This window comes from Phascolarctos cinereus, unplaced genomic scaffold, assembly GCF_003287225.1.
Source record: "Phascolarctos cinereus isolate Bilbo 61053 unplaced genomic scaffold, phaCin_HiC Scaffold_726;HRSCAF=1367, whole genome shotgun sequence".
NCBI lineage: Eukaryota > Metazoa > Chordata > Mammalia > Diprotodontia > Phascolarctidae > Phascolarctos > Phascolarctos cinereus.
In genome coordinates, this window is record NW_027556098.1 from 124651651 (window position 1) to 124678081 (window position 26431).

Here is a 26431-nt window from a genome sequence, read left to right on the forward strand (position 1 = left end):
AACTTTCACACTATGAATTTAATATCTCTCTATTTTCACCAGTTTCAATTCAAATCAACCAACATTTACTATACACAATTACTTGCAATGGTCTTGGAATATACAATGTCAAAAATGAAAACCTCTTCATGAAAAATAGGTAAAAATCTTAATCAGACTTCTTACTTTGACAACAAGATCAAGTTACTTTCCCTGTGTTTTAATGTCTTCCTGTATAAAGTAGTTTTAGAAAGTATTGCTTTTCAGAAAAGCTGATGAAAGATAAGTTTAAGGAGTGGGTTTGATCTGAGGAGTTGTCCAGCAAGCAGGTTCCTCTGTAGAGTATGGATATGTCCATGGGTATTTTGTTAAGACAACTCCTGATTAGTTTTCCGAGACTAAGGCTGTCCCAAGATAAACTGGCCAGTTTGGATACTTCTTTTGGTATTTCCTATGAAGTGGGTTTTAGTGACTTCACATAGGTTGCAGATCCTTGGTGGATGGGCTTATTCTATAATGAATAAGCTAATTATAAACTAATTATAGTTCAATAAGAGGAACTAACTATAAGTTTTCACTCATTAAAAAATGTGGGCAAAAATTTTCTACTTTTAGTATCTTGGCCAAGTCTTATATTAAGAGTTTGTTAAAATATTAAAACCCTTAAAAATCTTGCCTCAGCCTACCTTGTCAGACTTATTACATCTAACTTCCCTTAACACATACTGTAGTTTAGCTGGTCCACTTACTGTCCCTCCCATGGTATACTATTTCCCATCTTTTTGCCTTTGCATAAGCCCATTCCCTCTAAGAGGAGTCATTCATTCCTCTGTTCCAGCCTGTAAAAAAGACCTAACAGTCCCTGTGCCTTTTTTTTCGCCTTTTAGTTGTACCCCCTTCCCAAACGTAGGAGTTAGGGGTGGGGAATGGTAGGGTATTCTAGAAAAGCACATAGAAGCTATGTGAATTAGCCCACATGGCCCAAGAGGAGAGAGTTTACAATGTTCTGAACTCCTATGTTCTGTTGCCTCCTAGTTACAGAAGGAGCGAAATTTCCTAGGCAGTGTGGTCCCTAAATCTTGTAGTTTAGCAGAGAAGGGAGATTTCTTGTGCAGTGCTAGTCCTGGGGGTTGTCTTGACAGTAACCCCAAGCTCAAGAATTTGGAGACATGAACTAGTAGAAAGTAGACCTCCTGAGCAGTGTCTTTTAGCAAAAGAAGAGGCTCACTCTTATGTTACTATGGCTGAAGAACACTAAGGGAACTAAAGTTAGAATATGGAGAAATTAAACTTGGAGAGGTCAGCACAACTTGTCATGAGCCCTCCAGCTGCTTGCAGCACAAGGAAGGATTTCTTCTACACACAAAGGATATTTTCTTCTACATTTTTCACAGGCCGCCTGAAATCCTTTGGCCTGCAGGCTGCAAGTTGTATGGGCCTGGACTAGGATCTCACTTGGTATCACTGAGAGTTATCTGGACAGAGCAGACCTGATGGAAAGAAAGGACATCTGTCCAACAGCCCTAAAATATTTGTCTTCTACTGGTCACGGGAGGCATGATAAGTTTGAGATAGATTGATTATATAGGACCCCGTGGGAGAGCTAAGGCTTCAAAAGAATGTCAGAATGTTGTGCTACTGGTAAAATTAGATTTAATCCCTTCCAAAGGGAGCAACTTTTGGGCTACTTTGAATGCTTCACATATTTAGGATTCTGTCTATCCCTGTACCTTTTCTTGTTTTTATAAGCAAAGAGTTATTCAGATTCTTAAAACAAGTGATTTTACTGGGACTTGCAGCAAGAAATGTCAGAGAAAAATCCACTGTCTGCTGTATAATTATAATGACAGTTTGGCTCCAGAGAAGAGATAAGAAAATGCATCCCTTTTTGTGGGAGAGGTGTATGTAGAATGGTATGGGTGTGAAATACTGCATGCACTGTTAGACAAGGTTGATATGTTGGTTTTGCTGAATTACTTTTTTTAAAGTCTAAGTTATGAGGCAACACTCCTTTAGGTTGAGGAATAGAAAGGGATAATAAAAAATGAATGTGATATAAAAACAGAGGCATTAAAAATCCACTCCTTGACTCAGATGCTGTGATTGTTGATGAGAATACTAGAAATTTTTGTCATATAGTTCTTAGAAGCCATTTGTGGAAATCAAAGCTAAGAAGCAACACAGACACAAAACTAATCTTAAATATTTCATCTATCACTGTAGAAGATCACTAATCACAGGAGAGCATTTTATTATCTTCAAGTGTCTTATGCTTTAGAGTGGTATGCTGTTTTTCGCTGCTTAAATGTTAGCTTTCTCAATATCTTTATTGCTTCTCATTTCTGGATAATATTCTTATTATCTGACCTTTTCCCACATATACATACAATCCAATCTCTGTTTGTCACAAGCAGATTTCTTTCCTGTTTGAACAGTTTATACTGACCTGAGAGACCACTGTCTAGATTGAGAAAAAAATCCTTCATTCTGGTTTATGAAAAGAAAGCAGGAAAATTCTGAGACAAATTCCAGTTCTAAAAATAGCAATTTTGTTTCACTGTCCAGTTATACTTTAAGAATCTTAAATTTAAAGGAAGATTCTTATAAAAATACATCCCCAACATCTGTAAAGGAGAAGGGATTTTGGGTTGTCTGATTTTTAGAAAAGACATCCTGGTATATAAGGCAGGTATGACTTATATATCACTCTCAGAATATCTGCACTGTAAATTTTACAAGTTATTTATAATAATAATAAAAAAATTACAGTTGAGTCTGCTAACAAACTGAACACCCAAATGGATATCTTTTCAAATGGGTATCTTTTATTTGTGAAAACTTCCCTCAAGAGTAGTCTATTGTGCATAGTTTTCACCCTCAAATACATCCTCTTACCTTTTGTTCAAATGACCAACAAATTATGCATATTTAGGAGAACTACGTATCTTAATCTATTCCTTTTAGAACAAAGTTACCCTGAACCTGCTTTAATTAGACAGAAAGCAGATTTACACAGGAAAAAAAATGACTGTTAAAAAAAAAAAAATCAACCCTTTCCCCACCATTAATAGTTTTCTGACTGTCAATTTTTTCCCTCACAGCTCTTTTCGAGCTATAAAGACAAGACTAATATTAAATATGATAGTTATAAATACCCATGCTTTGGTTCTCTTCATCTTGATCAATGAAGACATGGTCCATCACAAAACTGAGGAGCTCAGACTGCAGTCCAGTGTCTGGATTAAACACCAAAGGCTGAAGCCCCTCCCTGCCCCCTGTCATTAACTGGTGGCTGAAAATCATCAAGAGGTCACAAAGCAACATGAAAGCCTGGAATGCAAAGAGATTCACCATCAATATATTGGAATGGGAATCATGATTCTAAAATGAGAAAAAGTCAAATATGCTGAAAACAACTGAAGGTTAGGAGAAATTTTTTGAATTTTCCAATTCTATCACACGGGTCCTACTTTCAAACTTTGTCAAGAGTAGCCACACACTAAATTACAGAAGTTAGCTATAAGTTTAGCAACTAATTTGCATATGAAAGCAATTTCTTTGATTTGGTTGTATTTAATTCAAAGAGAGTAAAAAAGAATCTTGTCAAAACTTATAAAATTCAATTTTGCTGAGTTGAGTCCAATCATGAAAATAAGGAACTTCAAAGGAAGAATGATTTGAAGGATTCTGACACTAGCCTAAAATAAATTACATATAATTTTATCTGAATGAAAATGTTCACAACTGTATACCTCATAGTAACCTTTCCAATGTTATTCTACCTACAGAAACTTTCTTAATATTATAATGCAAAAGCATGACAAATCTTATATAGTTCAGAACTAAACAGAATTTTATGCTAATAAATAACTTTCTAATTTTTATTTTTCATTTTAATGTTAGACGAATTGTTTACATGAAACAAATATTTTAACAGCAGCTTTGTGGAAGAATAAGAATTTAACCATTCATGGAAAATTTCACAAAAATATCCCCAATAATGGAAACAATACCAAAAGTTTGTTTCTAAGTTGTAATATAGAATCCATTTTTCAAAACAAGTAGGATTATAAATGGTGGCTAGGTTGCTTGGCTATTTCACAAAAGACTATTTATACCATAACGTTGCTGAAATAGGATTGCATACTCAGCGCTATACTTCAGCTACTTAATGGATGAAATAGACCTTTGTGGGGCAGGCTCTACAACTTCATCACTCTTCCTAAAACTGTTAATATAGAAAAATGTATTCTGCGATAAACAGCTTGCAAGTGCTTACTTACGCCAGTGGCTACCTACCACAAAAGGGAAATGAAACTCAGGGAATTCTTGCATCCCTGACTGCAAATAGGCTGAGTGTCTGCTGTCTAGCAGAAAGGAAAGCAGAGATGCAGGTAATACTTTTTCCCTGGTTGTTGCTCTGGGCATCTCCAGGCAGCATCAATGAAGAACACAGAATGTGGCAGCGGTGGGATGTTTATTCTCTAAAGCTCCAGACGGGAGTCTGGGGGTTGGGAGAAAAAGAGAGGCTCTCCTCACCCCCAGCAAGGCCAGCATTCCATATGCATGAACAGATGTTTGTGAGTAGGCTGTGGGCAATTCATAGAGTAATTTATCAAGAGGAAGAAGGCAGACACAAAGAGCAAAAATATGCTAAAGAAATAAACATGAAGGTGGCTATTATGTGTCAAGGTGTGTAAACCAGTCTAGGAGAAGAATTCAATTCAATTTAACAAGAATTTATTAAGCATCTATTATGTGCAAGACACTGCTAGATGCTGGGGATACAAATAGAAAATGAAAAGGTCTCTGCCTTCAAAAGCTTATGTTCTACTGGGAGACAAAATATTCATACAGAGATATAAGATAATTTGAGGTGGGAGAGAGCACTAACAACTAGAAAGATGAGGAAAAAATTTCAAAGGCACCTATGCTAAACCTTGAAGGAAACTAAGGATTATGAAATACAGGTAGAGGAAGCACATGTAAGGAAAAGGCAGGCAGGAGGTGAATGCCCAAGCTCTGGGAATGGCAACCAGGTCATTTTCATTGAAACATGGATTATGTGAAGAGAAAGAACGTAAAAGTACTTGGAAAGGTAGGCTGGAGTGAGAATGTGAATGATTTTAAATGACAAGGTGAGTCATTTTTATTTTATTCTAGAAAACAGGGAACCACTGAAGATTGTAAGCAGATGACTGACATCATCAGAACTTGTACTTAAATAAGTAAGCCAAGGATAAAGGATAAAGTGACTAAAATCTCCCATTTATATTTAGGATTTTTCTTAAGCATTTCAGCTTTGGGGCTGTGAGTTATAAACTCTGATGCAATTGCTTTGATGAGAAGGACAAAGCAGTTCCCTTAGCTTCACTGTCGCCCTGAAGGTGATGATGAATTCTCCAACATGTGCACACAGGAGTCACTGCTCCACAGGCTTCTCCTGCTGTGCCTCATCAGTGGCAGTAACAATAGTGCTCAAAGTATCAACCCTGCTGTTACTCATGTTCATGGGCTCAAAGACCACAAGGGTTCAATTTCAGAGAGAGAAAGCTAAGGTAAAGGGGAATATGCAATTTTGACTCTATATTTTTTCTTCCCTTCTAGGCCAGTAGCAAGCAACTGGGTGCTACTCATTAAGTCTTTAACAAAATTAATTTTCTAACCTGTTACTATAGTCAGAAAGCACACTTAACAAGAAGGTTCTACATTATGAAAAGGCTGATCACAAATAAAGAACTGAATTTTAGTGAAAATATATTTTACCAAAGCATTTTGAGCAAGGAATTCTGATAATACATCTTTTGTCCTTGTGCATGTGAATTTGGCTACAAGGAAAATTTAACTGACATTTTCTTACCTCTTCCTTGACTGGGGTGTTAACATTGGATAGGCACTGCTGGCAAACAGCCAAGAAGGATTTCACAGTTTTCCTCAACACCAACAAATCGTCCTGAAAAATATGTTCAGATCATGAAGTATTATTCAAATATCAATGAGCTTCCTAAAAATGTTACAGAAACCATGATGCATAGAAAACAGCAAATTCAGTTTGTCAAGGCAATTTGCAAAACCAATTTATTTTAAGAGGCTACACAGAAAGTTAACTACTGGTTATCTGCATTAATGTAAGATGGTACAGATAATCTGTGAAGCAAAATTTATCTGAATATGGAACAATTTCCTCCCTAGGAGAGTCAACCTTCCTAATTAGGTTTTGTTTTAGCTACTGTTATAATGATTTTGTATTTTTGGAATACATTTGTTAGCAAGAGAAGGAAGCTTGAGAACACTCTGGGAAGAACAGGAAGCTACTTAATCAATAACTCCTATTAAGGGAATGAGTTAAATGATACAAAAAAAGTGTTAAATGTTCTCTGATCTGAAGGTGTTAACAATTTTGCTAGACAGAATTAAGGTACGTTAAAAAAATCAGAGAGCAAAGGGGCAGCTAAGTGGCATAGTGAATCGAGCACTGGCCCTGGAGTCAGGAGGACCTGAGTTCAAACTCGGACTCAGACACATAACACTCATTAGATGTGTGACTCAGGCAAGTCGCTTAACCCCAATTGCCTCACCAATGAAATATTCTGCTTTGTGTTAGAAATTCTAAGTACAATCTAAATTGAGAGAAAAAAGAATTCAGAGTGGCTGGAGTAATTGCAGAAAGCTTTATGAAAGGCAGGATGAAAGCTGGACTTTGACAGACAGTAGAATTTAGATAACAGTCTTCCAAAAGAAGCTGAGGGAATGAAAGAGGAAGGAAATAACATGAAAACTGGCAGAGGAGCATGAATGAGTATGGTACATGTATAGAATGGGTATAGTATATGTACAGGAAGCTAGTTGTAACAAAAAAGTTGCTTTATGTAATAAAGAACTAATAGTATCAAAACAGAATAGTAGCATAATTAATAGCAGTTGTAAAGCATATGCACATCAATGAATGGAGAGAAAAGTACGGATACACCAGATGTGAAAGTAGGATAGAGAAGACATGGTTAATCGATTGGGATTAAAGGAGAAGGAAGAGTGAGACCCAATGAACACATCAATGTAAAGAAAGAACAATAAGCATAAAATAATTGAAGAGAAGTGTTGAGAAATTGTAAAGAACAAGTTTGGTTCCAAAGATGAGATATGAGAAGCAATTTCCTCCAATACTTTGCAGAGGTAGGGGGCCTACGTCTGTAGAAGACTGACTATAACAACATTTTTTTTGGGTGTATTGATCAGTTTTGTTGATTTTTTTCCCTCTTTCTCCAAAAAAAAAAAAACCAAATTTTTTTTGTTATAAGTAATGACTCTCTCCGTAGGGATAGGGTAGGAATACGGGGAAAATTTAGAAGGACATAAAACTAAGAGATAATAAAAAAGCTATTTTAAAAAAGAGATCATTGGAGAGAAGAGCTTCAGTTTAGTGATGGAGTTAGAAGCCAGATTGTAATAGATTAAGAAATGAATGGGAAGTAAGGAAATGGAAGCCATAAATATATACAATCTTTTTTAGGAGTTTGACTGTGAAACAGAGCACAGATACAGAACAATAGGAATGGCAGTTTTAAGTAAAAATTTTTTTAAAAGATGAAAAAATCCTAGGCATATTTATAGGCTATGAGAAAGGAACCAGTAGATAAGGAGATACTCTAGAGGGAAAAAAAGAAATGTTAAAAGTCAGCAAATCCCTGTGGAAAAAAATGGGGTGTATGTGATCCTGCTCGGATGAGGTGTGGTGGGGGAAGGATGAGATTAAGAGTATAAGTAGAGGGGATAGCTTAGGCAAGGAGATAAAATAGCTTACTGCATCAGTAACTGGAATTAAGGAGAATTAAAATGTAAGATGATAAGTTGTTTTGAGGTGTGGTGTGGGGGAAAAGATTGAGCTCTTTTAATTGGTAAAATAGGAGACAGGTGGTTAGTGTTATATCACTGTCACTTTCCAGCATCTTGCCTCCCCACTCTCCCTTGTAACTAATAAGTATAGTTAAGCAAAATTAATCAACAAAATGGTCATATCTGAAAATATATGCCACATTCTGCAGGTACTGTCTACAACCCGAGTTGTAGGATTTTCTCCAGGAGCATTCAAGAGTGAAAAAGTAGAAACACAAAGAAGGCAGATGGTATGAATGATCTAGGGCTAGAATTTGGCAAGGTGCAAATGAAGACAGGAACATGGGCCAAGGGGATTAGAAGGTAACTGACAGTGTTATGTCTGAACTCATCAACCACAGAATCAAAGGTTGTCAACATTTAAAAAAAAATTGGGGTTTTCAGAAACAAAAACCCAAACAACAAAAAGAGCTTAAATTGAATGTAGTAGATGATATAATGGATAGAGTGTTGGCTTAGAATCAGGAAGACCTAAATTCAAATCCTGCCTTAGACACTTACTAGCTACATGATCCTGCATAAGTTATTCAACATTTCTGTGTCTCAGTTTTATCTTTTGTAAAATGAGGGGAGTAAACCTGATGACCTTAAATCTCAGTCAGCAAGAAGAGGTTAAAGTAAAATTTCAGTTTTCCTGACTCTATTCTAGTGTTCTATTCATGAGGCAATTTCCCCCTTTAGTAATTTTTTCATTTTACTAAAAATCATTTAACTTTATAATGTTGGCAACCGAAGTTTGGGCAGGCTGCCATTCCTTCAGTCTGACTGTAAATTTCTTGAAAGTTTCTGGAAGGGTTGGAGTGCTTCAAATTCTAAAGAGATGTTCATAAATTGGCAGTTTGAATTTTCATATGATGATGTCAAACAACTAAGCTGATTGTGCTGATGGCAGAGAAAGCAAGTGAGTCAGAGAAGACACCATGGCAGAGTAATGTAGCACTTGTTACTTGACTTTCTCTGCACATCAGTGCTAACCTTTGTTGTGCGTAAAAGTCTTATGCACTGCCTTGCCCAAGATCTTAGGCAAATATTTGGACTGCCCAAATTCACCAAAAATAATGAAAACTTTATAGAGTTGGAAAGAATGTTAGGGACCAGCTAACACAAGTACTACTTAAAATGTGAATTTCCTCTGAAACGTCCCCAGGAAAGGGCTAGAACACGTGCTAACACCCCCAGTTATGACCACACCGAGGGTATGTGGGAATTAGGCTTCCAAGGAGCTGATCTGTCAGTGTTCAACATGAGATTTTACACCTTGGAAACTGGAAAAGGCTACAAATCAAGGCTTGATTTATTGCTTTGTTGATTATCTAATCTTAAGAATGTGAAGAAGGAAATGCTCACATGACAGATTAAACTGAAAAGTGTGTCATGCAACCATAAAACTTGAATATGTTGGCAAAATTTCATTACTATAACTATTACCAAAATATTTTTATAACAAAGTGTGTGCCAGAATTGAAGGCAGGGGCAAAATCTAGCAATATTCATTGTTAGTACATTATCTTTTGTTCTATACATTTTGATAAAAACTCAAGGCAATGTGTTTTAGTGATCTGCAAAATGTTCCTTGTCAAGGTTTTACATTATGGGACATGCATGTTTTTAAGAGCAGATCTTTTCAACACTGAATGTTACTTCTACTGAATTGTTCATCCATTTTGCTTCTGTTTTTGTATTAAGATTTCAAATGCATTTTATTACATTAATAATCTCTTATTGTAGTTCATGACAGACTGCCTTTACTTGGTATAGGTTCAAGTTAATTCAGGATTACATCTAATTTGTTTTTCACTTATTTTCCTGTTCCTAACAAGAGGACAAAAGTTCCATTCAAAAAGTCACTGGTTTTCTTTCTCTTTTCACTGTCCTGAATTCTAGTAAATTTAGACAGTTTTCATTTATAATTTGATGAAAAATACGGTATCTGGGCTTTTTTTTGGTTATAGTTCTCCATGAGACTGATGATTCTTAAATTATTCCTCTTTGACCTCTTTTCCAGATCAACTGTCTTTGAGAAGATACCTTATATTTTCCTCTAAAATATCTTGTCTCTTGGAATTACTGAGTTTTGTTTGGTCTATTATAACTTTTTAGGAACTCAGCTACTTGTGTCAGGTTTTCTACCTTCTGTTCTAAGCTATTTGTTTTCCTTCCAATTTTTTCCTCTATTTATTTTGATTTTTAGTTCCTAATTCTTCTCCACCCTCCACAATCCACTGAGAAGGCAAGAAATATAATACCCATTATACATATGAAGTCATGCAAAACACATCCTTATTAGCCAGGTTGTAGGAAAAAAGGCAAGAAAGATAAGGAAAGTGAAAGAAAATATCCTTTAATCTGCATTCAGAGTTCAGCAGTTCTACTGGAGGTAGATAGCATTTTCTATTATAAGTCCTTTGGAAATGTTGTGGATCATTGTGCTGATCAAAATTATTAAGTCCTTCATAGTTGATCGTTGTTACAATAGCATTATGATTGTGTACAATGTTCTCCTGGTTCTGGACACATCACTTTGCGCATCAGTTCATCTAAGTTGAAACTACCCTCCTTGCTATTTCTTAAAGCACAATATTATTCCATCACAATCATATACCACAATTTGTTTAGTCATTTACCAATTGATAGGCATCCTATATTTTCTAATTCTTTGCCCCCACAAAAAGATCTGGTAGAAATATTTTTGCACACATGGGTTCTTTTCCTTTTTCTTTGATCTCTTTGGGAGTATAGACCTAGTAGTGGTATCACTAGATAAAGTGTGCACAGTTACAGCCCTTTGGGCATAATTCCAAATTGTTTTCAAGAATACTTGCACTAGTTCAAAACTTTACCAACAGTGCATTAGTGTCCCTATTTTTCTATACCCCCTCTAACATCTGGCATTTTCCTTTTCTATTGTGTTAGCTAATCTGATAGGAATGAAGTGGTGCCTCATAGTTGTTTCACGTACATTTCTCTAATATGATCTAGAACATTTTTATAGGACTACTGATAATATTGATTTCTTCTTCTCAAGCCTGTCTGTTCATATTCTTTGATCAGTTATCAATTGGGGAATGGCTCTTATTTTTATAAATCTGGCTTAGTTCCCTACATATTTGAGAAATACTACCTTTATCAGAAACTTACTGTAAACCCCTCCCCTCTCAGTTTCATGCTTTTCTTCTAATTTTGGTTGCATTGGTTTAGTTTATGCAAAAAACATTTTGCCTCCTGTGATCTTCTCTATATTGTTTGGTTAAAAACTCTTCCCTTATCCACAGATCTCATAGGAATTTTTTCTGTTTCCCTAATTTGCTTCTTATATTACCCTTTATGTCTAAATCATGTATTCATTTTGAACTTATATTGGTATATGGTATGAGATGTTGGTCTATAACCAGTTTCTGCCAGACTTCTTTACAGTTTTCTCAGCAGTTTTTTTTGAATAGTGAGTTCTTGCCTCAAAACCTTAGATCACTGGGCTTATCAAACAACAGTAAGTCAGTAGTGTGGAACCCATGGCCTCAAGGCCACATGTGGCCTCCAGGTCCTCCAGTGTGGCCCTCTGAATCCAAATTTCGCAAAACAAATCCCCTTAATAAAAGGATTTGTTCTGTAAAACTTGGACTCAGTCAAAAGGCCACAACCAAAGCCACATGTGGCCTCAAGGCTGCAGGTTCCCCATCCACGCACTAGGTGATTGTGTGCCTAATCTATTCTGTTGATCAACCACTTTATTTTTTCTTCAGTATCAGACTGTTGTGATGATACTGCTTTGTAGTATTAGTTTGAAACCAGGTACTACTAGACCACTTTCCTTCACTTTTTAAAAATTGATTTTCTTGATCTTTTGTTCCTCCAGATAAAATTTCCCCCCCCTAGTTCTAGAAAGTAATTCTTCGGTGGTATGATTAGTATAGCACTGAACAAGTAAATTGACTCAGGCAGTATTGTCATTTTTATTATATTGACTCAGAATATCCACGAGCAATTAATATTTCTCCAATTGCTTAGATCTGTCTTTATTTGTGTGAAAAGTATTTTGTAATTGTGTTCATATAGTTTCTTCATGTGTTCTGTCTGCAGTTATTTTAAATGGAATTTCTCTTCCTATCTCTTCGTGTTGTTTTGTTGGTAATATATAGAAATGCTGATTATTTGTGACTTTTATCTTAAAATTTCGTCAAGGTTGTTTATTAACAACTTTTGGACTAATCTTTTAGTTGGCTTTTTAGGGTTCTCTAAAGATACCATCATGTCATCTGAAAAAAGTCAAAATTTTGTTTCCTCACTGCCTGTGCTTATTCCTTCAATTTCTTTTTCTTGTCTTATTGCTATAGCTAGTATTTTTTGTACAATATTGAAGAGTAATGGTGATATAGACAACCTTGCCTCAATACCTCATCTTCCTGGAAAGGCTTCTCGTTTATCACCATTACAGATTATGCTTGCTCTTGATTTTAGATTTATATTACTTATCATTTTAAGAAAAGCTCCATTTATTCCTAGGGTTTTTGATAGGAATGGGTATTGTACTTCATCAAAAGCTTTTCCTGCATCTATTGATATAATAATGATTTTTATTATTTTTGTTGATATGATCAATTATGATTATAGTTTTCTTAATATTGCATTCCTGGTTTAAATCCAACTTGGTGTGTGATCTTTGTGATATTTCATTTAAACATTTTTACATCAATATTCATTAGGGAAATTAGTCTATAGTTTTCTTTCCTTCCAGTTTTGCTCTCCTGGGTTTTGGTAACAAAATCATATTTTTGTTTTTCATTTTTTTTCCCTTTAGAGGTCTCATTTCCTTTCCCTGCCTCTTTTACTTAATTTGTCTCATATATTCTTGTAGTCTCTGGGCCAAGCTATTTTTCCTCCTTCAGGCTATGCCTGTACTTGCTGTGGAGTTACTCTTTTCTTTCGGGTTTCCTATTTGGAGGTTTTTGACCAATATGTCATCATAGGGCTCACTGTCTTCTGTTTATTTATATTTCACATCCCTGGTTCCTTATTTGGGATTTTGTTCAAAGGTCAGGCTCTGCCTCCTGGGGTACTCTTGGTTAGGATGATAAGGTCCTCCACATTTGGTCCTGACATATCTTGGTCCTCTGCTGCTAGCTTTCTTGTTATATGGTATGTCTGGGCTCAGTGCACCGGCAGGATTCAGCGCTCATATCAGAACTTGGTGGTTGGCTATCCTTGTTAGGGTGCTGCTCTGGAATTTGGTTCCCTCTAGAGCATCCCTAGTTAATATGCTACTACATGATTTTCCATCTGAGCTTGGATTGGCTTTCTTGATGAGACTCTTTCTAGTGATCACAGTTCTGGATACCTTTTGTGAAGTGTTGGATTTCTTTATTTTATAATCCAGTGTCCGTAATCACTGCCTAAGTATATATGTTGGAGTTCAGGTGCCTCTTTGTGCCATCATTGTAAGAGAATTTCCCATTAAATTCTAATTTGTGTTGTGGTATATGCTCAAATGACTCCATTTAGTAATAAAGCAGTGTTCTATTTATCCTGAAAATCAGGTACTCTTTTCTGGCATCTCTGCCTTTCAATAACTTTTAGGTCAGTGTTTCTGACCAAGGAAGACATTGCAAAGAGTGTTAAAGGGAATGTCAGGCAACTATGTTGCCTGATATATGAATTTTCTAGACTGTAATCCATGTGAGAAGTCAACCCATTCATTTAAAAAATATACATATATAAATACATACTCACTCTCTCTCTCTCTCTCTCTCTCTCTCTCTCTCTCTCTCTCACAGGTTTTACAAAGTTAGAAAGGCTTGGAGGATGGTTTCAGTCACTAATTGTTATTTGCCCTTATATATGGGAAGATAAAAAGAACAGAAGAACAACTTTCTACTCTCTACCTTAGGAGAGAGAATAAAGAGTGTCAAGAAGGAATTAAATGCTACAAAAGGAAAACAATGGAGAAAAAAGAAATGCAAGAAGTAGAAATGAATCCTACAGGAAGTTGAAGGGCAGGAAAATTTAACATAGAGAAGAAATGGAAGAGAAAGGGCCACTGAACATTTGGAGTTATGTAAGAGAGAAGCGGTAACCTTGATTTTCTAAAAAGAAGCAGCTTCTGGTATTCCACAAAATGATAAAGTAGTTCCACAGTTGCTATCAGAAGAAAAGTCATCCAGAAATAATCAAAAGGAAAGAGATTAATATTAAAATATTAACATTAGTTCTAATATTAATATTTGTAGTTGGTGATATTCTATTGATAGGGTATGATAATTACCTATATGATAAACTAACAAAAATAATAAGCATATTCTGTATGCATGTATCTGGTAAATGCCAGTAGCTCTCCCAAGACTCTTCAGACCTGACAACAACCCATTTCTTTTAATTCATATGGTGATAAATGATACCCCGTGGGGAAGAAGAAAGACAGTAATCCTGGGTAAGAAGATCTTAGGGGCACAGATTGTATTGATAGAAAGCAGAGGCTTCAGAAAAGAAAGGAAAAATGGGGAAATGAACAAGTGCTAAGTTAAGAAGAGTTGATTCATTTAGAAAGAATGCTCTAAATCATTAATAATATGAGAAATGCAAATCAAAACAACTCTGAAGTTTCACTAATTTATACCTAGGAAACTGGCAGAATTGACAAAAGGTGGGAATCATGAATGAGTGAGGGGTTGAGGAAAGACAGGTATACTAATTCACTACTGACGGAGCTATAAATTGGTATAACCATTCAGAAAAGTTATTTGGAATTAAGCAAATAAAGTGACTCCAAGATTGCAGTGTTAAGCATTTACTTCAATGAGGTCAGTGATAAAAAGAAAGGTTTTCTATACTCCAAAATATTTTTAGGAACACTTTTTTGTGATAGTGAAAAACCTGAAACAAAGTAGATGCCCTCTGATTAGGGAATGGCTAAACAAACTGTGGTACATGAATATAACAGAATATTACTATACTATAAGAAATGATGACCATTATAAATCCTGAGAAGCATGGAAATGCTAATATGAACAGATGTAAAATGAAAAGCCAGAAAAGCAATATATAAAATAAAATGACACAAACCAAAAGGACAACAACAAAATAAGTGAAGGTGAATGTTGTGAAATTTAATGCCCAAGCTTGGCCAAAAAGAGCAGATATAAAAAGACACATCGTCTTGTTCCTTTGCAAAGTGGGGTCTAAGGGTGTGGAACACTGTAAACAATGCCAGATTTTTATAATGTGCTGATTATTTTGCTGATTTTCTTCACTCTTATTCCTTTTTTTAATTCGTTGTTATAAAGGATGGTTTGCTGGGACAAGTTCAAGAGAAGGATACAGGGGAAAAGGCTATCTAAAAACAAAAGGTAACAATATAAACTATATTAAAAAAAAAGCTTAGTTGGTTCTCAGGGTATGAGAATGGGATTTAGATGTACAGATCATAGCTTAAGTTATAGGTTCTTAGCTGGGAATAGAATACTCTACAAAAACGCTAGTAAAAATAGTTGCCTGATATCTTATGAATATGATAAAGAGGACTTTAAATTGAAAGAGAGAAAGAAGAAAAAGTATTCATATATATGTCTGTCAAGTCGGATACCCTAGGAAGGTATATTGTTAGAAGGTATAACAGAAGCCTCGAAATTAATGGAAGAACATGAGAACCAGTAATAAAAAACCTCAAAAGCCTATAGCCATAGATGTCTCTATACAAATGTAAAATGTATGGCTAATCAACAAAGATGAACTAGAGATCTTAATGCAAGGATGTAAATTTGATCGCATACAGGTATCACTGGGATTTGGTGGGATGGAACTCATGACTCAAATATGGTATATTAGTGTGGCTACTACTTCCAGGAGTACAGATCACAAAACATTCATTTCTTCATATCCTTTATACCTAGTCCATGTCCTTTATACCTAGTTAGCATTTAACTCTTTAAGGTTTACAAAGAGCTTTACTTGTTGACTCATTTGATCCTCACAATAACCCTGTAAGGTAGGTGCAACTATCATCCCCATTTTACAGATTAAGAACCTGAGGTTTGGAGGTTTAATGATTTTCCCATTGTCATACTACTAATAAATATACGAGATAGAATTTAAATTCAGATCTTCCTAACTCCAAGTCCCATACTCTATTTACTGCACCCCTTAGCTGACTAAAACCCTAAAGAGAAGAGACCCAATGTTCTGAATGTCTTTTAGTATTTTTGTGGGTACCAATGCAACACTCAGGCTGTTTATTATCACTCCCTCTTGCTATATGTTTAGTGAAACTTATTTCCATTATTGGCAGAATCAACCCAGCTGGACACTAAAATCTAACTTATGTTTTACATGAGGAAATATGATGAAAACCACTCAAACATTCCTTTTGTCTCTCCAAAGAGAATCTGTGTCTCATCCTTTAATTTAGTTGTAACTTTTTAAAATGTATTTTCATTTATAGTGAGATATTAATGTAGTTTAATTATTCTATTAGTGTATTAACTTTTGGGTTATTAGGGGAAAAAATCTCATAGAGTACCAAGAAATAAACTGTATATTACCTTAAAAAAATTGCAATTCTTAGTACTGACTGCAGCCTTTTCTGCAAACAGTCTTTAACTGTTACCATTAGTGTGATAGCAGAAAGTGATCAAATAACACTGAGAGCCATTTAATGTATAGCTATTTCATGGGTCACCATGGCCAAATTCATCTCCTGGTTGACAGTCTTAATGAGGCTTAGTACTTTGCTATGTTGAGTCTTTGAATAGAAGATGTAGTCTACCAAGGCAGAATCCTTAAACTTGTGGATGTCCTTATGGTTGCTTTTTTGGAGAATACTGTCTAATCAGTTCACTAATTCCTCTCTTTCAAGTATCTTGTATAATCATTTCTTTGTGCTCCCAAAATCATACTGTATTGTGTGCTGGTCTACTTTTCCTGACTTCATTTTTAAAGTGTCATTTCCATTTTCTTTTAAAATACACAGAAACTCTGAGATAGATGACTGAATTCAAATGTAGTGGTTCTACAACGTTATAGATGATGTAAACGGATTGTCACAAACATGCTGGCAGACTTTCTATTTTTTCATTTACTTATTTTTCTTCTAGAAATAGCTAACTTAGTTGAGTTTCATGTCTTGATTTCTGAAGTAATTTTATCCTCTAATTTTTTTTGTTTTACAAGATAATACTAATCATATGACCTCTTATTATTTTTTCCCCATAACAATTACAAATGAGCTTACATTCCAAATAGGTGCAACCTTATGTATCATGTCACCGAGTTTTGATAAGGAGATAAGTATTTTCTGAATGAGGGAGTTTTTTGAGATCCATTAGAAACTTATGTTATGTAATTTCAACTGGGCCCTCAGCCAGTCAAGAAATATTCATTAAGATTCTACTACGTGCCAGGCACTATGCTAAGCACCAGGGATACAGAAAAGGGCAAAAAATAGTTTCTATTCTCAATAAGTTTATAGTCCAATGAAGAAGATATCATGCAAAGAATTATGTACCGGATAAACTGGGAAGGCACTAGCATTAATGGGGATTAGAAAAGGCTTCTCTTATAAGATGGAATTTTGGCTAGGACTTCTTTCTTTCTTTCTTTTTTTTTGGCTAGGCCATAGGGTTAAGTGACTTGCCCAGGGTCACATAGCTAGTGAGTGTTATGGATCTGAGGCCGGATTTGAACTCAGGTCCTCCTGACTCCAGGACTGGTGCCCTGCGCTACGTAGCTGCCCCTTGGTTAGGACTTCTTAAAGGAAGCCAAGAGGCTGAGATGCAGAGGAAGAAAATTCCACAAATAGGGGACAGCCTGTGAAAATGCCCAGTCAGGAGATGGATTATCTTGTTTGAGTTATAGCAAGGAGGCCAGTGTCATTGGATCAAAAAGCATGTTGAGGGAGAAAGCTGCAAGAGGACTGGAAAGGTAGGGAGGGACCAGGTTATAAAGGGCTTTGAATGCCAAAAGGATTTTATATTTTATCCTGGAGGTGACAGGGAACCACTGGAGTTGATTGAGTAGGTAAGGTAACATGGTTAGACCTGAGTTTTAGCAAATTCACTTTGATATATGAGTGGAGGATGGACTGGAGTGGAGAAAAAACCCTCAGGCAGGGAGACCAACCAGTAGGGACTGCAGTTATCCCTAGGCATGAGGTAAAGGGGCCTGCAGGAAGGTGATGACAGTGATAGAGGAGAGAAGGGGACATATTTAAGAGACATTACAAATATAAAATCAACCACTCTTGGCAACAGATTGGATATGGAAAATGAGAGATAGTGAGAAGTTGAAGATAACATCTAAGTTGTAAGCCTGGGGAACTGGGAGAATAGTGGTGCCCTCAACAGTAATAGGGAAGTTTGGAAGGGGAATGGAGTTTTGGGGAAAAGATAATGAGGTCAGTTTTAGAAATGCTGAGTTTAAATTGTCCAGAGAGCATGCAGTTTGAGATATCTAATTGGCAGTTGGAGATGAGAGGCAGCTGGATAGGCTGATTTGGGAGTTATCAAGAGAGAGATAACAGCTAAATCCATGGGAGCTGAAGAGATCCTCAAGTGAACTAGTATAGAGAGAGAAGATGTGGGATATCCATGGTTAGCATGCATGACACAAAGACCTAGCAAAAGAAACTAAGAAGAAGCTGTAACATAGGTAGCAGGGAAGTAGCCAGAAGACAAGAAGAGACAGAAGTGAGAGACTGGGGATTACAGAAAGACAATTGGCTGGAGAAGATAGAATTGAATGAGATCACTTGTACAAGAAGAGAGGTTTGCTTTGCCAGGGATGGGCCATCTCTTTGTGAGAAACAGGGGTGAAGGTGGAGATAGCTGCAGAAAGCATTTGGAAGTTATGAGACAAAGGGGAGGGAAAAAGGAAAGGCTTTTAGTAAATGGCCTTCATTTTTTCAGAGAAATAAGAGGCCAGGTTCTCAGCAGAAAGAGTGTTGGTGTAGGGAGCCATAGGAAGTCTGAGGAGGGATGAAAAGGTTTGGAAAAGATGTTGTGGCAAGGTGGATAGTTAGTTAATTAGGGATTGTCTTGCTGCAGTGAGGGTCCAGTGGAAATTATGTCACATAAATTTGTACTGGATTCATTTGGCATATTTTCTCTTTAACTTTATTCAGCAACACATGAAGGAGAAAAGGCACTGGATAGCGTGGGTAATCCAGGGGTATGGCTTGGCAGGGCAAGATCAGCAACAGCACAAGAGACAAAGGATCAAGACAAGAGGACAGTATAAAGTTGAATCGTGCAGAAGCTTATTAAAGGGTCAAAAAGAGGACGTGGGGAGTGTAGCCAGTGTACAGATAATAACCTGGGAAAGAACTAAGGGGTCAAGGAATTGGAGCTTATAGTGAGGACAAAGAACAGGATTTGGGGTCATGAGGCAGAGGGAGAAGTGGAATAACAACAGATTGTGATAAGGTATGGGAATTTCAGAATTCATGAACATTGAAGTGGAACATTTGTGAATGACAACAAGATCAAGGGTATGATCATCTCTATGTGTTGTTGAAGTGGGACAGAAGGGGAGATAAAGGTGTTTGAGGGATTAACATATATGTTGAAGCCCGCCTAGTACAGGGGAAGGTGTTGGTGAGGGAAGAAATGTTGTGAGCTAGGTACTGAACTCACTGAGGAAAGGGGAGTGTTTGGGACGTTGGTAGACAAAAGCTACCAGAGTTTTGATAAGGTGGTAGACATGGAATGAGTGAACCTCAAAAGGAACAGAAGTTAGTGCATGATGGTGGTAGAGGGTAAGTAAGCTTAGGAGTTGTACTGGGGAACAATGAATATTCCAATTTCCTGCCTCTACCAGTGAGTTAGAGGGAATGAGTCAAAGTGCAGCCAGTGCTGGAAAGGGTGGCCAGAAGGCTGTATCTTAAGGAGGGAGGCAGGTCCCAGTGAGAGCCCGAAGATGGAAGGAGTGGGAAAAGAAAAGACACTGCAACACTGACTGAGAGGGACAGGGTTGGGTTACGGGCAGTGGAGATGGAGAATAGGTTTGAAAAATGACAGTTGGTATTCAGAATCACTGGGATGGGGTTGGGGTACGACCTACTTATTAATCATAGAAGAATAAGTTCAGGTGGATTATTAACATTCCCAGGGGATTGGCCTCAATGAAGCAAATATTACTCTAAACTTGGCCCTTGTTTATCTGGCTTTTAAATTATCTTTTCACAAATCAGAAAGGAACTGATGGGATAAATGCTATTATAATTAAAGGAAGAAGAATATTTTCTGTTATAAACAAGAGAAACTGAAGGCTGCCCTTATAGGACCGGCACTAGGGGGCACTGGAGCAAAATAAACTGAATATGACCTGCGAGAAAAAAACACATTTGAACTTTCTGGCAATTATGGGATAAGAAAGACTATTTGTTTGTACTACCTGCTGAATTTAACCTCAAAAGAAACATCTAATCTTGTCTGTGTCACATAGACCAACTGTACTTACGACTTCATTCCATGTCTTGAAATAGAGCTATCTTTAGTATATAAAAGCACTTTTTAGTGTTAGTGATTTAAATTTTAACTTTCAATCCATGGTTTTGGGGAAAATTATTACCAAATCAGAGTTAGAGGTGATCATAAAAGACAAAAATAGTCAATTTTTATATTTATGTGATACTAAAAAAAAAACCTCTCCCCCTTCATGAACATAATCAACATAACAAAAATAATTAGCAAAACTATTACTTGAAGGAGCCAACATAGTGCCATAGTAGGAAACAGTATAGCTCCTAGCCAAAAACTTACCCCAATAGATCTAGAAGATATACCAGACCCCTGATGGGGAAATTCATGAAAACATCACAATGAATAATTTTTCTAGGAAGACAGACAGAGAGATCTGTGGACTTTGGAGACTGGTCTGGACAGAAGCAGCCACACTAAGCATTCCAATGCCCAGGGAGAGGCTATGCCCAAGGGTGAAAGGAGGTCCCAGATCCATAATGGGGATGCTGACCCTACAAGGGCAGCCTTCAGTTTCTCTTGTCTATAACAGAAAATATATTGCTTCTTTTAATAATAATAATAGCAATTACTCCTAATAGTTTCTTTCTAATTTCATGAGAACCATGATTCCAGAGAACTAATGATGAAACATGCTACCCACCTCCTGACAGAGAGGTGCAGAACAGAGCCTTGGGGGTCACCCATGATAAGCGAGTGTGACTTAGATGAAGAACCAGCAAAGAAGACTTAGAAGGAGTGATTAGACAGGTAGAAGAACCAGGAGTGAGCAGTATCACAAAAACCTAGAGGGAAGAGAGTATTCAGGAAGAGAGAGTGATCAACAGTGTCAAATGCACCAGAGAAGTCAAGAAGGATGAAGATTAAGAAAAGGCCATTAGATTTGGCATTTAAGAGATCACTGGTAACTGTGGAGAGAGAAGTTTCAGTGGAATGACGAGGCTGTCAGAAGCCAGATCGCAGAGAATTAAGAAGAGAGGGAGGGGTGAGGAAGCAGACGTGATTTTAGATAGCTTTCTCAAGGCATTTAATCACAATTGGTAGGAGAAATATAGGACAAGAGCTAACAGTGATGGGAGGATCAAGTGAGGATTTTTTGAAGACATGGATATGTTTGTATGTAAGGAGAGAATGAAGATAGAGAATAACATAAGATGAAATTGGGGCACTCTGCTGGAAAACACAGGGTAGGGTGTGATCAGGGTACATGGCAAGGGGTTGGTCTTGGTAAGGAAAAGGGCTCCCTCTTCATCAGAGAGAAGAATAAAGGATGAAAAATGGAAGAAAATGTCTCAATGATGCAAAGTGAGGAGAGAAGAGAACTCTTGGCAAATGGCCTCACTTTTAAAAATTGAAGTAGAAGGCAACATTCTCAGTTGAGAGAGTAGGTAGAGAGGGCGCTATAGGAGGCTGACATTAAGAAAGGTTTGTTTTGTTTTGTTTTTTAAAGAAGGAAGGTTTGGAACAGCCACTGTAGATACTGAATTTCGTGGTTATTGATCATGATGCAATGAATACAATGCAAATACTTCTTTAAGATGAACAGTATTTAGATAGCAAGAAAAGTCACTAAATGGCATTCACTTTTATCATGCAATCCCAAGGCTGGGTATACTAATCTTATAGGATTTTTTTCTTATGTTACTGTTGTCATCATTTATATTTCTCCTCAAGGTTCTACTTGCTAAAATCTGCATAAAGTCACACAACTCTTTCCTAGGTTTCTTAATTCATCATTAATCATTTCTTATGATATTTCTTACAGTAGCTACTAATTCATAAACACAATTTGTTCAGCCATTCTCCAATTAATGAACATCCATTTGGTTTCCTGTTTTTTTACTAGCATAAAAAGGCCATTATAAAAATGTTACTATGCGAGGCCTTCCTTTCTAGATATATACGTCCAGTAGTGGAATTGCATAATCAAAGTGAATGTAGTTAGTAGTCATTTCCTAATATACCATGCCCTCAAAGAACAGTAAAACAAAACCAAAATACAAGGCAACCTGACAATACATACAGCATTTTATACCCAATGTCTCTCATCTCTCCGCTGAGAGGGAGATACATTTCATCATGTGTTCTCTAGTAATGAGATTATTCTTTACAATTAATCACAAAGATTATGCCTATAAAAACACATATCTAAATAATTAAAAGACATATATATGTACAAAATTATGTGTTCTGAAGTTTTCAAATTTTTTAAGATTATCACATACAACTTGAAGTTATTAAAGTTGGTTACAATATAAGAAAATAATCTAAAACTGAAGTCACTGAATAGAGGAAAAACTGGCAATAGATCAAGTCATCAGCACAATGCTTTATACTATGAACAATCATATAGCATGGAACGAAATTTAACTCAAATAATAAGGCTGGCACCAAATGGAAAGACTTTAAGTTCAATAATGAGCTCTATAATGACTAAGATGTTGTAATGTATTGCCTTTACAAAGGAAATAAACAGTGGCTACAAAGTGCAGTAATCCATTCAGCTTTCACTAGGGTTAATAAAACAACAAAACTGTTCTCTACGTAGGAGGAAATGTCAAGTGATAAGCAGAAAGACTGTTAAACAATTTCCTTCTCAATGGGGGTGGGGGAGAGGCTGGAGGAAGAGAAGGAGGATTTTCATTGATAGGAAAAAGTAAAATTTAATTAAAATTTTTTTAACTTTAAGGGTTAATTGACAGAAACCGCCTAGAAGATCATATTTTGGCTTAGAAAACAAATGTGGAAAAACTTGATCAATTTAATTTACATTAATAGAATTTACTACTGACAGATATTCACAATCTTTAAAAAAAAAGAGAGAGGTAAAATACTTATCCTGGATTTACTTTAGATCATGGTGATTAGCAATCAAAATTAAAGAAGCAAAGACTATCAAGAGATATGAAAATCATGATAAAAACAAATGACATAAAACTTCCATTAGATCAAGTGAAGATTTGCTATGAGAACATACTTTAGTAGTATGAAATAGTTATTTTTAAAGTAGTATATCTTTTTTCTTTTAGGACTTTACTGCCTAACTTATACTGTATATTTATTATTGCATTATTCTCTGTTAACGCATGGATTTTAACTTCATTTTGTGGGCAACTGTCCTTAAGGAAATTCATTAAACACACTTTACACTTTGATAGGATAATGTAAGATTTAGTTCATGAATAAACAACTGTTTAGAAAAATACTTACTTTAGAAGGAGAGCCATCAGTAATTTTCACCAATTGCCAGAGAATTGAGTAATGGGAACACTGAAGCGCCTGAACTACAATCTGTAATAAAAAGGAGGAAAAATAAGTTTAACTGATGAAAAGAAAACAAAGCAACAATAATTTGAATTTATATAATACTAGAATTGTATTATGTTACTTTATTATCTAGTTGGAGATAACAAAAATTCCAATAATAAGTTATAATTAAATCAGTGACAGATAATCTTTAAAGGATATTTGGGAAAAAACAAGAAATCAGATTTTTCTAAAGCCTAATCACAGGAATGAACCCAAGTAACAACATACCAATATTGTTATTTGAAAGAAATGCTTATATGGTATATGGAATTAAAAACTACATGAATGTGTTTAAATAAAATAGAAGAATCTGGAGAAAAGTGAATAATTAGGTGTGATACAAGAGGACCTGGATCAATTTTTGGTTACTTTTACTTTACTAATTATGTAGTACTGTGATTCTCAAAATTTTTCAAGCTGTGGATAACTTTGGTAAGGCAAAAGATTCCATAAATAAACCCACACATTCAAAATATCTCACCCAAGTGAATCAGATAAACGGTGTTCCTTTTGATGAAATACCAATTGAGACTACAGTTTTATTAAAAACATTAATCAGCTCATGTTAGAAATGAAAACACTACTTTATCATCAAAAAAGATGTTTGCAGACTACTTGTGGTCTTAGGATCACAATTTGGGATCTTCTTAAAAAAATAGAAATCATAGAACTAAAATGAGACATGAAAAATACCAGAAAACAAGACATTTATAAATGAAGTGGAGAGGCTGGAAAAAAGACGAGAATAAATTCTACTGGATTTGGAAACATGAATGTTAATAAATATCTGGAAAAGTAACCAGTAATATTTTTATTCAATGGGAATAAGATACCTATAAAGCAATAGTGTTAAAAGAAATTTTAATTTTCTGTTCTTCCTCCTCCATCCCCATTACCGAATTGATTTGTCTTTATTTTGCCATAATACGAACTACACCTGATTCTATTTTTTGCACCTATAGTTAGCTTTACTTTACATCTGTCTTCACTTTTCCATTCAAATTTTACACAGAAAATATTACCTCCTTTAGTATGTGTTGCTCTCAATGTAAATAATCATATAATTTTCTTCTTGATCTTTTATCCTAGTCATTCTGCTGCATTATATATTTAAATCCTCATCTAATAAGAATTTGTAAGTCATACTTTTTCTTCATTCCAAGTTTCCTCTAATTCTACACACACACACACACGTGTGTGTGTGTGTGTGTGTGTGTGTGTGTGTGTGTAAGTAGCAACAAAGTCCAAGAATTAAAGCTCATGCACTTTACTCACTGAACCGTCTGTCCCTCATGACTTCACTGTGAGAGCCTATTTATATTTATTCAGACCCAACCATAACAAATGTGTTTATTTATTTTCCCACTCCACGGAACAATAGAAGAAACTAGAGGAAAAGAAAGGACCTGACAGAAGCAGGCACTGTTAATAAAGACATAATACTTGACAGTTAAAAGGAGGAATGATAAAGAACTATAAAAATAAGATATTAAGAACTCAAAAAACAGGTGAGTCTAGGGCCCATGCAGCAAAGGATCAAATAGACTTATGTCATCAAGTCAAGGTTTAAACATGTTCTTTATATATGTAATCATAGCTTAGAAATTGCTTATGTTACAAAGGTTTATTTTTAAGTCAATTATTTGGAACTTAGAATGCCATATTCCATAAGTAAGTTACAAAACTGTTGCTTCCCAGGACACAAACGCCATTGTTAACTTAAAGCGTAGTATTAATATTTCAACTATATTGAATCACAATTTATAGTGCTACTTCCCTTTTTTCTTTTAACTGTTTTTAGAAATTATTAATTTATTTATTTTTAGTTTTCAACATTCACTTCCACAAGATTTTGGGTTCCAAATTTTCTCCCCCCCTCCCCCCACGCCAAGATGGCATGCGTTCTGAATACCCCTTTCCCTAATCTGCCCTCTCTTTTACCTCTTCCCCCATTCTCTTATCCCCTTCCTCTTCAATTTTCCTGTAGGGCAGTATAGATTTCTATACCCCAATTCCTATATATCTTATTTCCTAGTTGCATGTGAAAACAATTTTTTTTAAACATTTGCTTTTCAAACTTTGGGTTCCAAATTTTCTCCCTTCCTCCCTCCCCATCCACCCTCAGTGAGAAAGCAAGCAACCTGATATAGGTTATACATGTGTAGTCATGCAAAACACTTCCACAGTAGTCATGTTGTGAAAAACTAAGTATATTTCCCTTAATCCTATCCCACCCCCCAATTTATTCTATTCTCTTTTGATCTTGTCCCTCTTCAGAAGTGTTTGCTTCTGATTACCCCCTTCCCCAAATCGGCCCTTCCCTCTATCATCCCCCTGCTCTCTTGACCCCTTCTCCCCCTATTTTCCTGTAAGACAGATTTCCATACCCAATTGAGGGTGTACGTTATTCCTTCCTTAAGCCAAATCTGATGAGAATAAGATTCATTCATTCCCTTTCACCACCCCCCACTTCCCCTCCACTGTAAAAGCCTTTTCTTGTCTGTTTTACGTGAGATAATTTACTACATTCTATCTCTCCCTTTCTCCTTCTCCCAGTATAATTCTCTCTCACCCCTTAATTTTATTCTCCAAATATCCTCCCTTCATCTTCTAATCACCCTGTGCCCTCTATCTATCTATATACATTCATATAATTTTTTTCCCTCCAACTACACTAATACTGACAAAGGTCTCATGAGTTACAAATATCATCTTTCCATGCAAGAATGTAAACAGTTGAATCGCGATAAGTCCCTTATGATTTCTCTTTCCTGCTTACTCCTTCATGT

General features: G+C 35.9%; 1 protein-coding gene across 1 annotated transcript in view; it reads right to left on the minus strand.

Moving 5' to 3' along the window:
- STAG1 (STAG1 cohesin complex component) overlaps nt 1-26431 on the minus strand; it is a 346896-nt gene that overhangs the window by 23260 nt on the left and 297205 nt on the right. Inside the window, exons 22-24 of the mRNA XM_020986100.2 lie at nt 23544-23624; nt 5840-5932; nt 3135-3309 (exon numbers count right to left, since the gene is read on the minus strand). Of these exons, the coding sequence (XP_020841759.1) occupies nt 3135-3309; nt 5840-5932; nt 23544-23624 (349 nt within the window). The remainder of the gene's footprint in view (nt 1-3134; nt 3310-5839; nt 5933-23543; nt 23625-26431) is intronic.